Source organism: Callionymus lyra, chromosome 7 (genome assembly GCF_982586985.1).
Source record: "Callionymus lyra chromosome 7, fCalLyr1.hap1.1, whole genome shotgun sequence".
NCBI classification, from domain to species: Eukaryota; Metazoa; Chordata; class Actinopteri; order Syngnathiformes; family Callionymidae; genus Callionymus; species Callionymus lyra.
This window is the reverse complement of record NC_141824.1, coordinates 12,026,519-12,040,735: the sequence shown is the minus strand read 5'-3', so window position 1 is coordinate 12,040,735 and position 14,217 is coordinate 12,026,519. Positions and strand designations below refer to the sequence as shown.

General features: G+C 39.2%; 1 protein-coding gene across 2 annotated transcripts; it reads left to right on the top strand.

The window, feature by feature from the left end:
- The first annotated feature begins 129 nt into the window (after positions 1–129).
- On the top strand, positions 130–7,879 carry LOC148075062 (tapasin-related protein-like). 2 transcript variants are annotated; one of them, XM_087795077.1, is made up of 8 exons: positions 130–783; positions 1,054–1,230; positions 2,883–3,152; positions 4,282–4,611; positions 6,185–6,532; positions 6,601–6,693; positions 6,786–6,805; positions 6,866–7,879. In XM_087795077.1, exons 1-8 carry the CDS (start codon positions 738–740, stop codon positions 6,875–6,877), a joined length of 1,296 nt encoding a protein of 431 aa, XP_087651203.1. In that variant the 5' UTR covers positions 130–737; the 3' UTR covers positions 6,878–7,879. The 2 variants fall into 2 exon arrangements, with proteins under 2 accessions (XP_087651203.1, XP_087651202.1); XM_087795076.1 differs by having other exon boundaries at positions 6,863–7,879.
- The last annotated feature ends 6,338 nt before the right edge of the window (positions 7,880–14,217 follow it).

Genomic DNA, 14,217 nt, shown 5'->3' with positions numbered 1-14,217 from the left:
GTCTTTTATTTTTGAAACAAAGACAGGATTTAACGGAAGTAACGTTAGATGCCAATCAAGTTTAATTGTGAAAAAATATGCTGTGTATGCTGTAATATTTACATATAAATATGTATTTAATCACTCAAATCATGAAATCACTCAAATTCAGTGTGAGATCCTAGGACTAGATCAGATTTATAATATGTTATCATTTTTCTTTACTATGCACCTCTCAAAAATATTTTAAATTTATATTTATTTGTAAATATAAGTGTTTTTTCTCAATAGCTTCCAGATGTTGGGATGAAATCACTCAAAATCGGTGTGAAATCATAGAATTAAATCAGCTTTATTTAATGCCTTTTTTTTGTTTTCAACCTTCGCACCTCCAACATTTTTTTAAATCATTTTTACATGGTTACTTTCGTCCAAGTAAAAATTCATCGACGGTCCCTAACAGACGTTATGCTGGAGCGTCAGCGACTCTTGGCAGTTCTACTGACCGCTTCTAGTGAGCTCTCTTCGGGCGTGTAGCGGACAATGACTCGGTGGTTGCCGGAGCGAATATCTGTCGAATCTCAAATATCAAACTAACTTCACCGCGTACTTATATGAAACGAAGACGAAATAATTATATGTCGCTTTAATGTTGATCCAGTAATATTATTCCACGCCTCGTAATTTCCGTTTCTCAAAAGCGAAAGTAAACTGGTTCACCCTGTTCAGCTTAAGACTGCTGCTACCAATGCACCGACATGACGACTGTCTTCAACATATTCATTTATTTGAACCTGTTTGCAGGTAAGTTTGAATTTATTTTATCATTTTTGAATTGATCTCCTGTCATCTGAGATGGTTTGCCTTCAGCTGGGATGTTTGTTGTTGGGTGCAGATACATGTAAAGTTGCTCAACTTCTCAGTGAGTTTAGCAGATCATATTCTCCTTAAATTCACAGTCTGTGTAAAGTTCAACCCCCTGAATTGAACTGTCACTTTGGGCTTATTTAGACAATATATATATATATATTTGTAAATGTTGAATTGATCATCGTGTGGTTGGATGTGTCTCAGGTGTGCTGTCTGTCCGGCCCTTGTCATGGCTGCCCTGCAAGTTCACAGAAGAGCTCATGTTCCTCAACAACGACAGCATTTATGAAATAGGACATCATCCCAGACACAGCCTGCTACAGTTCGGTAAGAAGGGAGACCCTCCTGTCAACCCTCGCATGATCACCTTCCTGGTCACAGGTAAGTTCCCAGAGAAATCATTGTCTTCTTTGCATTTTATGATCCAGGGTGTGTAATGTTGGTGATTATGTTTTTAAAACTGCACCGAGTCAAAGTACATAATAGACGCTCGTGTTATTATGTGTTATTATCTACGTTAGAGAAGAAGAGAAAAATCTAGGTGTATTTCTTATTATCTCATCTGTCATTGGGAAGCTCGACAATAAATCCATTATATTTTTCTAGTTTTATTGATTATTACTGTCTGAAAGCTGTTTTGTTTTTGATAAAAAAGATGGCGTGTTGTCTGAAGTAACATTAGTCTGTGACTCTTGACACGTCAAGACACTTGTTTGCTCAAAAAAACTAACCTGTTAATTAGTGCAAATGAGTGAAAAACCAACTGTTTTTATAGGACCAGTCCGTGAATGTAATGCCCTTTTAAACCAAGCTGTGGTGCAAAGAAAGTTATTATATATACGTAGAAAACGTGTTACTTTTAAAGTGATAGTTCACTCAATATTCCCCCCTTTTTCTACTCATCCTCATGTAGATTATTTTCTAATCTGTTCCTTTTTAGAGTTACAGACAAAAATGTTTTTTTCATTTTTAATGAACAATTGTTGTCTTTATTTTCATGCAGAAAAAAAAAACTTGAAAATATCCAATACTAGCAGAAGCTAAAAGGCTAACATGCTACACGGACAGGAAACACTACAGGCAAATATCGTGAGAGACAGTATTAGACTATAGGAAAATGAATGGAATTTGAATTTTGTTTGAAATTTTCCCTTTAATTTGACCAAAGCGATGAAGTTGGTCCTGATTATGTTAGTTAGTGTGTAAGTAATTTATATTTGTAGAGCGCTTTTCCAGACCAGGGTCACAAAGCGCTCAAACAATCAAAACAATACTCACTAAAATATATACTTTAAAGGTCAAGATAACACCAGGACAAACACAAGAGTCTCAGAAAATCAAGGAAAAGCACAAATAAAAATCTCTTAAGATGTTTCTTGAAGGAGTCAGTAGATCATCAAACTAAGAGATCGTTCCAAAGCTTAGGAGCAACAGTCTGAAAGGATTTCTCTCCTCTGGTCCTGAACCGTGTTCAGGAACCATCATTAGTTCTGATCCACAGACCTCAGAGCCCGAGCTGGGGTGTAAGGCTGGATCGGATCACTGATGGAAGGTCTGACCATGAATAGATCTGAAAGTAAGAACCAGAATTTTGAAGTTGATCATGAAAGAAACTGGCAGCCAGTGAAGAGTTTTAAGGATCGGAGAAATGTGAGTTCTTCTACTAGAGCGGCTCAGAATTCTCGTCATGATGAACTACAGAACAGAATAATGAATAATCATCTGAAATTTGATCATTTAAATATAAACATAGGACACACAAAAGAAAGTCATAAAAGATGTATGGACCAAGAGAGAGTAACTAAGAAATACAATTAGTAAAAGTTACAAATCAACTCAAAAATCCTGATTCAAGGATCTGTTTTTTATTCTTTTTTAAATACTATTTTTTTTTTAAATCAACAGCGATTTGTTTTTTAGATGCTTCGTCTTTGTCTGACCTGTACATGACAACAACTTCAGATGAAGTGTTTAATAAAGAAAATGACACGCATAGGTTCATCAACACAGTCAAGGACACACTTTTGTTCCAGAATCCAAACTGGACCTGATGCGGTTCACAGACGGCGCCGAAGCCGATAACATGGACTGTGAAATACGCAAGTTTCGTATAGAGGAGATCGTGGATGCGTGGCCTGTCGGGGACCCCCAGGACTTCAACATTTGGTTCAAGGGCACCCTGCAACACACCAGGAAGCTCTTCACAGTCGTGTTCTTCCTCAGACTCCCTTCTCCTCATATGCCGCCGAAAAACGACCGCAACTGGCCTGTGATCAGTGACGGAGACGTTCTCACCACGACAGGTAGAATCACTGAAACACTGCTGACGTTATAATGTGGATATTGTTTAAGTTAACTTTACTTCTACAAACTAAATCATATATTCACGATCATCGAGTGCTTTGAAAGTTCATGTAAAAAATACCTATGATATATGCATATTGTAAACATATTTTCACCTTTTAATCAAATTTTAAGTCAAAAGATAACCATGAAAATTAAAAAAAAAGTTAATATTGAGTCATGGAGAAGAGGATTACATCATTATAAATAAATCAATCAATATATAAATAAGGTATTTTGAAATACATAAATAAGTAAATATATTTGTAGAAGAATGGTGCTATTTCTCTGTATACATTTATTTATACGTTTCTACTTTTATTCATATAATTATTTATTTATCTCTTTATTACAACATTATTTATACATTTACTTGATTTTTTTCTTCTTCAGTTTTTCTACTTTTCATCTTTTATTTATTTCGACATATGCTGGCAGTATTCAAAGCGTCAACTTATACACAGTAAATGTACATATAACCAGAACTAGCACTATTATTGAATAACAACAATAACTGAAGTAGTTTATTTATGTCGACATTTATTTACACATTTATTTATTTATAACTGAATTAATGTATTTACCCCATTATTTATTTTTATAAATATAATTATGTAATGTATCGTCCTTTGTATGTATATATATATATATATATATATATATATATATATATATATATATATATATATATATATATATATATATATATATATATATATATATATATATATATATATATATATATATATTATATTATATTATATTGTTTTTTTTAAGCTTTACTCTGCGGTAAGAACTGAGAGTTCTTGCTCTCCGGTGTAATGAGTTAACTGCTGTACCGTTACTGCCCCCTGCAGACACAACGAGCTCACTGCAATAAACTATTTTAAAACCCTGACAGATTTATCGATTTATATTGATCAAATATAAGTTGGGCAAAAATGTTTGGTTGAATTCCCATTTATTTTCGTGATTTGTATAATTATAATAATTATCTTTATGAAAACGTAGTAATTAAATACACTAATAATGAATGTTTTAAGACTCAAGAACTTCCAGCCACAATATTTAGGCTCTTCTGATTCGTAGTTGCCATGGTGATGAAGACAGAGTCTCCAGTAGTGAACACAGGTCTGCAGCTCTCGGCGACCCTGAACTGTCAGTTCGCCGTCGACCACAAGAGGCCAAAGTTCAGCGTGGAGTGGATCCTGCAGCGACGCGGCGAGAGACAGAAACTCTTCAACCACAGCAGCTCCACAGGAGAAAGTGAGGGGTCGGGCGTGGACTTGAAGACCCTCTCAGGCGGGGTCGTGTCCTACAAGATCGCCAACACCAAGGTCAACCTGGAGGGCACGTATATCTGCACCGTCTCGGTGGCGCCACTGTCGGGAAGTGTGGACGTCAGTCTGCAGATCCTCCGTGAGAGAAACTCTTTTCTTTTTATTAGTGTGGAACAAACAACTACTCACAACCTGTTAAAAGTACAGTTTAATTCATGAGTAGTTATTGTACTTTTACATGCTTTAAAATGTATAAGATTGCAAAATAATACAAAGCAGCTTTGCAGTATTACACCAAAGGTGTATTACTATGGAGCCTTGCAGAGTAATACTAAAGAGCCTCCCGGAGTAATACTACAGAGCCTCGCGGAGTAATACTACACAGCCTCGCGTAGTCACACTACAGGGCCTCAAGGAGTAATACTACAGAGCCTCGCTGAGTAATACTACAGAGCCTCGCGAAGTAATACTACAGAGCCTCCCGGAGTTATACTACAGAGCCTTGTGGAGTAATACTACAGAGCCTTGCAGAGTAATACTAAAGAGCCTCCTGGAGTAATACTACAGAGCCTCATGGAGTAATACTACAGAGCCTTGCAGAGTAATACTAAAGAGCCTCCTGGAGTAATACTACAGAGCCTCATGGAGTAATACTACAGAGCCTTGTGGAGTAATACTACAGAGCCTTGTAGAGTAATACTACAGAGCCTCAAGGAGTAATACTACAGAGCCTTGTAGAGTAATACTACAGAGCCTTGTAGAGTAATACTACAGAGCCTTGTAGAGTAATACTACAGAGCCTCATGGAGTAATACTACAGAGCCTTGTGGAGTAATACTACAGAGCCTTGTAGAGTAATACTACAGAGCCTTGTAGAGTAATACTACAGAGCCTTGAAGAGTAATACTACAGAGCCTCAAGGAGTAATACTACAGAGCCTCAAGGAGTAATACTACAGAGCCTTGTGGAGTAATACTACAGAGCCTTGTGTAGTAATACTACAGAGCTTTGTGGAGTAATACTACAGAGCCTCATGGAGTAATACAACAGAGCCTTGTAGAGTAATACTACAGAGCCTCAAGGAGTAATAAAACGTTGATCCATGGAGTATCACTACAGAGGCTCTTGGAATAATACAGCGGAGCCTTGCCAATTAATACTATGGAGCCTCCGTAGTATTACTCTGCGAGGCTCCTTAGTTATACTCCACTCCAATACTACGGTGGCTCGCAAAGTATTACTCCAGAGCTTTGCTAAGTACTACAACGGAGCATCAAGGATTAATACTACAGAGCCTCGTGGAGTAATACTACAGAGCCTTACAGAGTGATACTACTTAGACTTGTAGAGTACAACTTTGAAGCCTCAAGGAGTAATACTATGGAGACTTGAGGAAGAATACTATGGAGCCTCTTTGAGAAATTCAGCGGTCAATCTCGATGCACATATATTTGACCAACATTTTGACAGATTTTTGAGTGCTGTGTGCGACAGTAAGTAAATCCAGAATTAATAAATAAGGAACTCTGTTGATTTTGGAGAAAGTTAAAGAATTTCAAGTAAGTACGGCTTATAATAAAGTTGTGTAATTTATATATCATCTGTTATCATAATTTACCTATTTCAACAGCTACACAACGGTTAAGGGCCTCGACTACATGTGTTGTACAAGTTGAAACCCCTGTTCTGAAGTCATCACTTGTCTTCACCAGAAGCCCCTCGTGTCTCCCTCAACGTGGACAAGTCCCTCACCGTCCAGGAAGGCTCGGAGCACAAGTTCTCATGTCTGGCCGAAAAGTACTACCCTCTGGACGTGGAGTTCGTTTGGACCGAGTCGGATCCGGCCGCCCCACATTCCCGCGTCGGGGCTCCTCTGCCAAAGACCCTCAAGAACGTCCTCCTGTCGAGCCACGGCAGCAACACGGACCATACCTACAGGGTGTCGGCCTTCTTCTACCTGCAGGCCTCCCTGGAACACTCGGGGAGGAAGTTCACCTGCAGCGTGAATCACAAGTCTCTGAGATATCCCATCAAGAAGAGTTTTATCTTGAACGTTGAAGGTGAGCGCTGACCACACGGGGGCAGCAGAGGTTCAACCTCTAACCTCCACCGTGTTTCTTTCCATCAGAACCAAGCAGCTGGTTCTTCTTCCTCATCGTTGGTGTCATCGTGCTCTTGTCTCTTAGCCTTCTGTATCACATGGTGCCCTACCTGTTATCAGGTGAGTCCACTATAGAAAGAGAAAAATAATAGTAGTAGGACCAGTTTATTTTTTTATTATAAAACCATCTAAATGTATTTCTGTCTTTACAGCGAGGAGGCGATTGAATGAGGTGAGATGTCTTTATTATTACAGTGAAGTATCAAACTCAATGTGTGTCTCCTGACAGAAGAAGCCATATTGACCACCAGGAACATCAGAAGGAAACATCTGCTTTTTTTCTGTTTGTGTTTTTTTTCTGTAGTCTCTGTGAAACTGCATGATTTTCTTTCATTTGCTTGTTTATTTCTGGTAAGATGGTCGTTCAGATTTGTCTTGAAAGAGACATTTGAAAAGTTGAAATTAATCCAGAACCTTTTAATTTTAATTTTTTTTTAAATGTTTATTGATACAATTATTCATACATTTGAAAAAATTTGTATCACTAAAATTAAATACCAACAATGTTGATAAAATAGCAGTGATTAAGGAAATAATAATTAAAGGGAAAAATAATTACGATAATCATACAAATATATATATAAAGCAAAAATAAACAACCACCCCTGAAGTAAAGACATTAAGTAGAAATATTATTTTTTTAAACTTTAATTAATTAATCAACGAGCGGTTCAGCGATTTTAAAATAAATTATTACAAATGAATAAACGTCAATATAACTAACGTTTCCTGCTAATGCATGTAGTGACTCACAGTGGCCACTAGAGCGCTAGAACATGTAAAAAAAAAAAGGATACTCGGAGTTCACGAAAAATAAATAAATAAATAATACAACTTTATTACTGACATAAAGTCAGTCAGCGTTTTTAAAATGGCAAAAAAAAATGTCATCATCATCAGTTTTGATGCAGAAAAGTGACAACATTTTCAATAAATATAATTTAAATAAAGTTTATTGATTCGTTTTCTGAGTTAAGATTTAATAAAGTTTCTTTTTTCAACGATTTATTAAATGATGTAGAGATGAAAAATATGTTCATCAGTGGGTTGGAAATAGAATGATCATGTGTGTTTTGACTCCCAGGGAGGGGGACAAAAGGGTTTGTGTGTTAGTGTGTTGTTGCTATGCAATTAAAGCTTAAACTAACAGAGTCAGTTGGAGAAACGGCACAAATTAAATTCTTTCAACAACAAATTGTACATGGAAAACAGGATGAACAATAAAAAAGAAAGTTTGGCGTCTTTATTTTGTGTAAAATGTTTAGTGTTTTTAATGTTTAATTCTAATTAAACCGACATCAATGAAGGGAAACTACAACGTCTGTGAACAAAGCGGTGTTATAGCAGAACGACACGAGCCACATTCTATCACGAAGAATTGTTTAAAAAAGCAAAGTGTCTCATTTCTTTGACTCGTGTTTACATTGTCTCCGGGCGAAGAGTCTGGTTTCACGTCGTCGTGTCGACAGCTTCTTATGAACCAGCTCTGATGGATGCTTGGATGTCCAGACGTATAGTTGTTGTACACGGATTTATAAGGTGTGTTGAATCCAGTCGGGCTGTTAAAGTGAACCGTTGAGGCCCCGAGAGTCGTCAGGTCTTACGTAAGCAAGTGTGACACAAACGTACGCAAAGTACTACAGTCTACACTAGTTCAACTCAGGACATTTATGTTCCTCGTAAGACCCAGAAGAAGAACCTTTATATAAGTAAGACAGTCAGAAAGATCCATTTTTATTTTACCATTTCAAATGTATATGTAAATGTATTACCTACAAACTAATATCAATAATTCAACGCTTTATCAATCTTTATCTTTTCTCTGTCTGTCTTGTTTGCTTTCTGTCTGTGTGTCTTTTTTCTTTTCTGTTTGTCTGTCTGTCTTTTTCCTTTTTCTGTCTGTCTGTCTGTCTGTCTTGTTTGCTTTCTGTCTGTCTGTCTATCTTTTTGCCCTTCTTTATTTTTCTCTGTCTGTCTGTCTGTCTATCTTTTTCCTTTTTCTGTCTGTCTGTCTGTCTTGTTTGCTTTCTGTCTGTGTCTTTTTTCTTTTCTGTTTGTCTGTCTATCTTTTTGCCCTTCTTTATTTTTCTCTGTCTGTCTGTCTGTCTGTCTTTTTGCTTTTTCTGTCTGTCTGTCTGTCTGTCTGTCTGTCTTTTCTCTGTTTGTGTGTCTTGTTTGCTTTCTGTCTGTCTATCTTTTTGCCCTTCTTTATTTTTGCCTGTCTGTCTGTCTGTCCGTCATGTTTGCTTTCTGTCTGTACCTCTGTCTGTCTGTCTATCTTTTTGCACTTATTTATTTTTGCCTGCCTGTCTGTCTGTCCGTCTGTCTGTCTTGTTTGCTTTCTGTCTTTGTGTCTGTCTTTTTCCTTTTACTCTGCCTTTTATGCCTTTCTGTCTGACTGCCCTTTTCCATTTTGACTGTCTGTCCATCTTGTTTGCTGTCTGTCTATCATTTCCCCCTCCATTTTTCTTTCTGTCTGTCTGTCTGCCTTTTTAAGTCTATCTGTCTTTCTGCCCTTTTCCATTCTTTCCGTCTGTCTATCTTGTTTGCTGTCTGTCTATCTGTCTATGTCTTTGTGAAGGTGTGGTACAGTATGTCATCACGAATAACAGTTTAATAATTTACTTTTAAAGTCTAACCCCTTTCTTCAGACTCTCCCCAGAGGCAAGGCCTCCTCCTCCTTTTACATCTATCCATGTTGTATAAGTCTTGGCACCGCAGCTGATTGCAGTAAGCCTGAGCTTGATAGACACAGTGTTTTATATATTCATGTAAAACCCTTTTGTTTACTCTCTGTCTGATGTGTTCACTAGTAATCCTGCAATATTTGATCTTCACATTCAAATAATTCCTCAAGATCTGCCAATTTAGGACTGAAGCATGATGGGTAAAAACTGTACCCAGTTGAAACTCCATCAGCAGGAGGGTCCCTCCAGTCTGTCGACACACACTCTTGGCAAGAATGTGTGTCTCCCGGCGCACTAAAGACGATCCTCGGTTACACAAGTGTGTCGTGGTCAACACACGGAGGGTTGCGTGACGGTCCCTAACATTTGGAGACTGACCTTTCAAGCGTGTCCTTCGGACACCAGATCCATGGTCATGCATAGATCAGGAACTCTCGGCTCTACTAGGAATAAAGTCATTTCCAAAGCTGAAGAATAAAACATGCTCAGTGTTTCCACGGCATAACTTAAAAAATGGAGTAATTGTAAAACTTTATTTACAAAACAAGAAAACACAGGGTACATACAATTTTTTGGGTTCCATTGCGCAAGAAAATCTTCCAGCCAAGACTCATCAGAGCACCTGGTTGAAGTCTCAAGGGAAGCTGCAATGACGTCAAACGACATAAGGATCCTCCGACACCTTCTTACGTCGGTGTTTGAAAAGAAGATGTAAACGTAGGCGAAGAACGAGATTAACTGTTATGAAGAAGTTGAACTTTCCCCCCGCGAGTGAAACACTTGTTCACTCAACAAGGTGATTTTCACACCGTGAGGTGAGGATGGAACCAAAAGGCCGACGTTAACATCTAAGACTGTTTATTGTCGTTACGTGAACGTTGGATTTCCAATCCCCGACACGATGTCCGACGTGTTTGTTTTGGCAGCTTTAAACCGCCGTGACCTGCTTGTAATACGTGCTGATTGTTGACGTGTACATGACTTTTCAGAACTTTCCAGACCCTGAATCTATGAGGTAACGCTTGCTTTTATTTTTGGAATGACTCACCTAGTAAGGCTGTTATTAGTTAATGTTTTGTTAATGATGGGAGGATATTATTATTTTTTAAAAGGAACCAGTAAGGTGATGGTCAAGGTACATTTGTAAGATTACAATTTATAGTATAGTATAGATAGTGTATACTTATATATATATTTATATACACTTATATAATCGAAAAATCGTTCATATACGTGAAGAAACATGATAACAAGTGACACTACATTTCAGAATGTCATGCTTCAAATGCTTGTAAACACCAAGGGGAATAAAAAAAAGAACAACTACTTTAGAAATATTACTTAAGAACTAGGACTTTAAAATATTTTTTAATCATTTTATGCTGGTTCTACGTCATGCGTGTTCAATGCTCTAGTCTCCTGTGACTGAGATGATCAATACACATGCCACCCAGCAGGGGGCATGCTCCCTTTACCCATAAAAGAAGAGCTCTCCTGTCACATGGCTTTTGCCAAAAACTGGTTTATACTTTGTGAATCTTTGGTGTTGTGCAGGGGGCGGCGCCATGTCCTGAGCTCTACAAGCACTCACTGTTTTCTACTCTCTTGCTGTGTGCGCTTTAAGAAAACACACTTTAGATTGTTTATGACACATGTTGTGTGAGAATCATGGCGGTGGATCTGTGTCTCGGGAGTCCTGTCAGGTGTCTCTGGCCCCCACAGTCACTCACACCTCGTGCTTTATCTGCCCGAGGACCCCTGTCACGATGCGTATCGGGTGCGACTGAGCTCAGGGTTCATGAGAGACGGCGCCCCCTAGAGGGTGCAAGACTCATAAACACTGGGGAACTGATGCCAGAATGTGTCAAATAAAAATGACAAATCTGTTGTTACCTTCATCACTTCCTGGATCGACAGAGATATTACCGTAAATATTACAGGCAGCAGTAGGAGGTTCTGATACGGGCGTAAATATCTTGTGAATTCATTGTCTACCGCTTTATCCCTTGTGGGGGTCGCGGGGAGACTGGAGCCTATCCCAGTATCATAGGGCCAGAGGCAGGGGACACCCTGGACAGGACTCCAGTCTGTCGCAGGGCACACAATACAGACAACCATTCACACACACACTCATACCTACGGACAATTTCCCCAAAGTTCTCAATCAACCTCTGGATGTTTTTGGACTGTGGGAGGAAACTGTAGTGTCATCGTTAAATAGTAGTAGAAGAAGAAACTGTCGCGTCATTTCCTGTTATTGCGTAGTGGCTATGTTCGATTTGAGACATACTATCTGTGGAGAATTTGCGTACTAGTTAGTACGTACACTATCCTGATGCATACTAACCTCCAGTGCACTAAGAGAAGTATGTGATTTGAGACACAGCTCTGGTATTGTTGATATTATTCATAATAGAGGGAGATCTACGGCGCCACCTCCTGGTCATGCACTTCTACTTTCGTTAAGGCCTACATTGACACCGCGATGGGATCCATGTCCCAAGTCGCACCAGTTACCTTGGTTTGAGTTTATTCATTCAAACGTACAATGCTTTATTGGCGGCCATTTATGCTATTGTTCGTTGCTTTGGGTTGATACAAACTCTGCTAGAGGGCTGAGCATGTGTGAAGTCAGAACCGAGTTTACGAACGTTTTCATGGCAACAACTAGACTAAGCACACATGTACAGTTTGTCACTGACAAAAAAGTTGTGTTGCCCACAAATCTGCAACAAAAGGGGTGAAAAACAAAAATGTGTGAAAACCACTTCACTTGTGTTCACAGATTTCACGTCTGCAGGCCAGAAGGAATAATGTTGTCTTTCCCAAACACCAGCAGCTTGATGGATGCCCTCTGGTCACTGAACTCATTCATGTGTGTGTGTGTGTGTGTGCGGTTCACCGTTTGGCTGCGGGATTTTGGCCGAGGAACGCATGAAGTCATCAGTTCACTTCCAGCTGAAGTTTTGATAAAAGGCAGCGTTTGGCTCGGAGACGACTGTGGGAAAGAACAATTGAAAGATATGAGATGTATTTTGGCTGCGTATGAGTGGATGACATCATCACTGACACACACACGGTCTTGTGTAAGAATCTGTTATCGGTGTGTTTTTAAAGTTGCTCACTGATTACACCTCGGTGTGTGTGTAGCAAAAAAAAATCCACTTTTGCATCATACGTGACCACTCCCGTGAAACTTGCGTGGATTCAGAGGAACATGATGTCATGCCGAGGCTCAAATGGCTTCTGTGTTTTATTGCTTCTCGTTGTTTATCCTTCGTGCACTTAACTTCCCGGAGTTTCGTTCCAGATCTCGGGGCCACATCCCCTCCTGGATGCTCAGTTGTGTTGACGTTAGGAGCCGGACTTCTCGGATGATCTAATCCCAAAGAACCGGGAAGACCAGAGAATCCAGAGACTTCTGTCGGGTCTTCATTCTGCACATTATCAGTGAACACATCGTGGGGGGCGAACAAGACGACGTTCATGTTTGTTTGTGTGATATTCAGATGGTACAGATTCAGAGACATGGACAACAGTGTTGTGTCATCAAAACTCAAAAATACTAAGTTGCTGAAACCACTACTTCACCAAAAAAACAACAATAACATTTCCTTCTGACCCGCTCTAGTAGAAGAACTCACATTTCTCCGATCCTTAAAACTCTTCACTGGCTTCCAGTTTCTTTCAGGATCAACTTTAAAATTCTGGTTCTTACTTTCAGATCTATTCATGGTCAGACCTTCCATCACTGATCTGATCCAGACTTACACCCCAGCTCGGGCTCTGAGGTCTGTGGATCAGAATCTACTGATGGTTCCTGAACACGCTTCAGGACCAGAGGAGAGAAATCCTTCCAGACTGTTGCTCCTAAGCTTTGGCTTTTCCTTGATTGTCTGGAACTCCTATTGGGTCATCAGTTTAACTTTCCCTTTAAAGTATATACTTTATTGAGTATTGTTTTGATTGTTTAAGCGCTTTGTGACCCTGGTCTGGAAAAGCGCTATACAAATAAAATGACTTACTTACTTACTTATCTTAAACTCTGACACCTTTATAGGTCATAATATCAACATGAACATTTATCTGCTTTGATTTTATGACGACAATTTAAAGAGAAGAAAAAAAAAACATGGGATTTCTTGTCCAACATTCTTGTTGTTGGTTGACTTTCACTTGCTCATATTTTCCAGCTAGCATGTCGCTACATTAGCGTAAACAACACCTTAGGGCTTCCACGACAGCTAGTTTAGAAAGTGTTTCTTACGTCATCAACGTACAGACGGACATTGTTCCGTATTTATTTATGTGTCAGACTATAGAGCTCCGAGAGATGAAGTCACGCGCCCCGGCGTGAGTCCGACTGAGATGGCTCGTATGCGCCAGGATGTGTCAGAACAGATGAGGATATGAGAAGGAGAATCCCTTTTATTAGATTCCCAAAGATCCTGAAACATGACACCAATGGATTACTGCCACGAAACGCTCTAATCTAATGAGCTGAAGCACTGGAGCTAAATATGTGTGGCCCCTTCCTGGGCAGTCGCTGGAGATCTACAGTAGTAGTGAACGACTGGAAGCTGAAGATTTGAAGTATGCTTAGGTGTTTTATACGTTTAGACTACTTAGACTCTGAAGTTTCTCATGTCACCAGGTTGGTGTAAATGAAACTCTTAGAAGAGGTTTAACCTGGTCAACAATGAGAGCAACTCGCATCCGATGCGCGATGTATTTGAGTCGCACTTACTCGGAGGTGTCAAACTCAATCACAAAATCTTGAATCCTTGTGTTGTCGCTGGGTCAAAGTGACCCGACCTCCCTGGCATCCAGAAATACATATGCAGTGGTGGAGGACGTTCACCTTGACCCTCAGACAACACAAGGGAAACCACAGACA

What these genes read in the sequence shown, in the direction of transcription:
- LOC148075062 (XM_087795076.1), top strand. Translation starts at nt 738, where the DNA reads ATGACGACTGTCTTCAACATATTCATTTATTTGAACCTGTTTGCAG. An exon ending in AGACGTTCTCACCACGACAG is followed by an intron (nt 3,153 to 4,281) that starts GTAGAATCACTG and finishes TCTGATTCGTAG; the next exon opens with TTGCCATGGTGATGAAGACA. An exon ending in TTTTATCTTGAACGTTGAAG is followed by an intron (nt 6,533 to 6,600) that starts GTGAGCGCTGAC and finishes TCTTTCCATCAG; the next exon opens with AACCAAGCAGCTGGTTCTTC.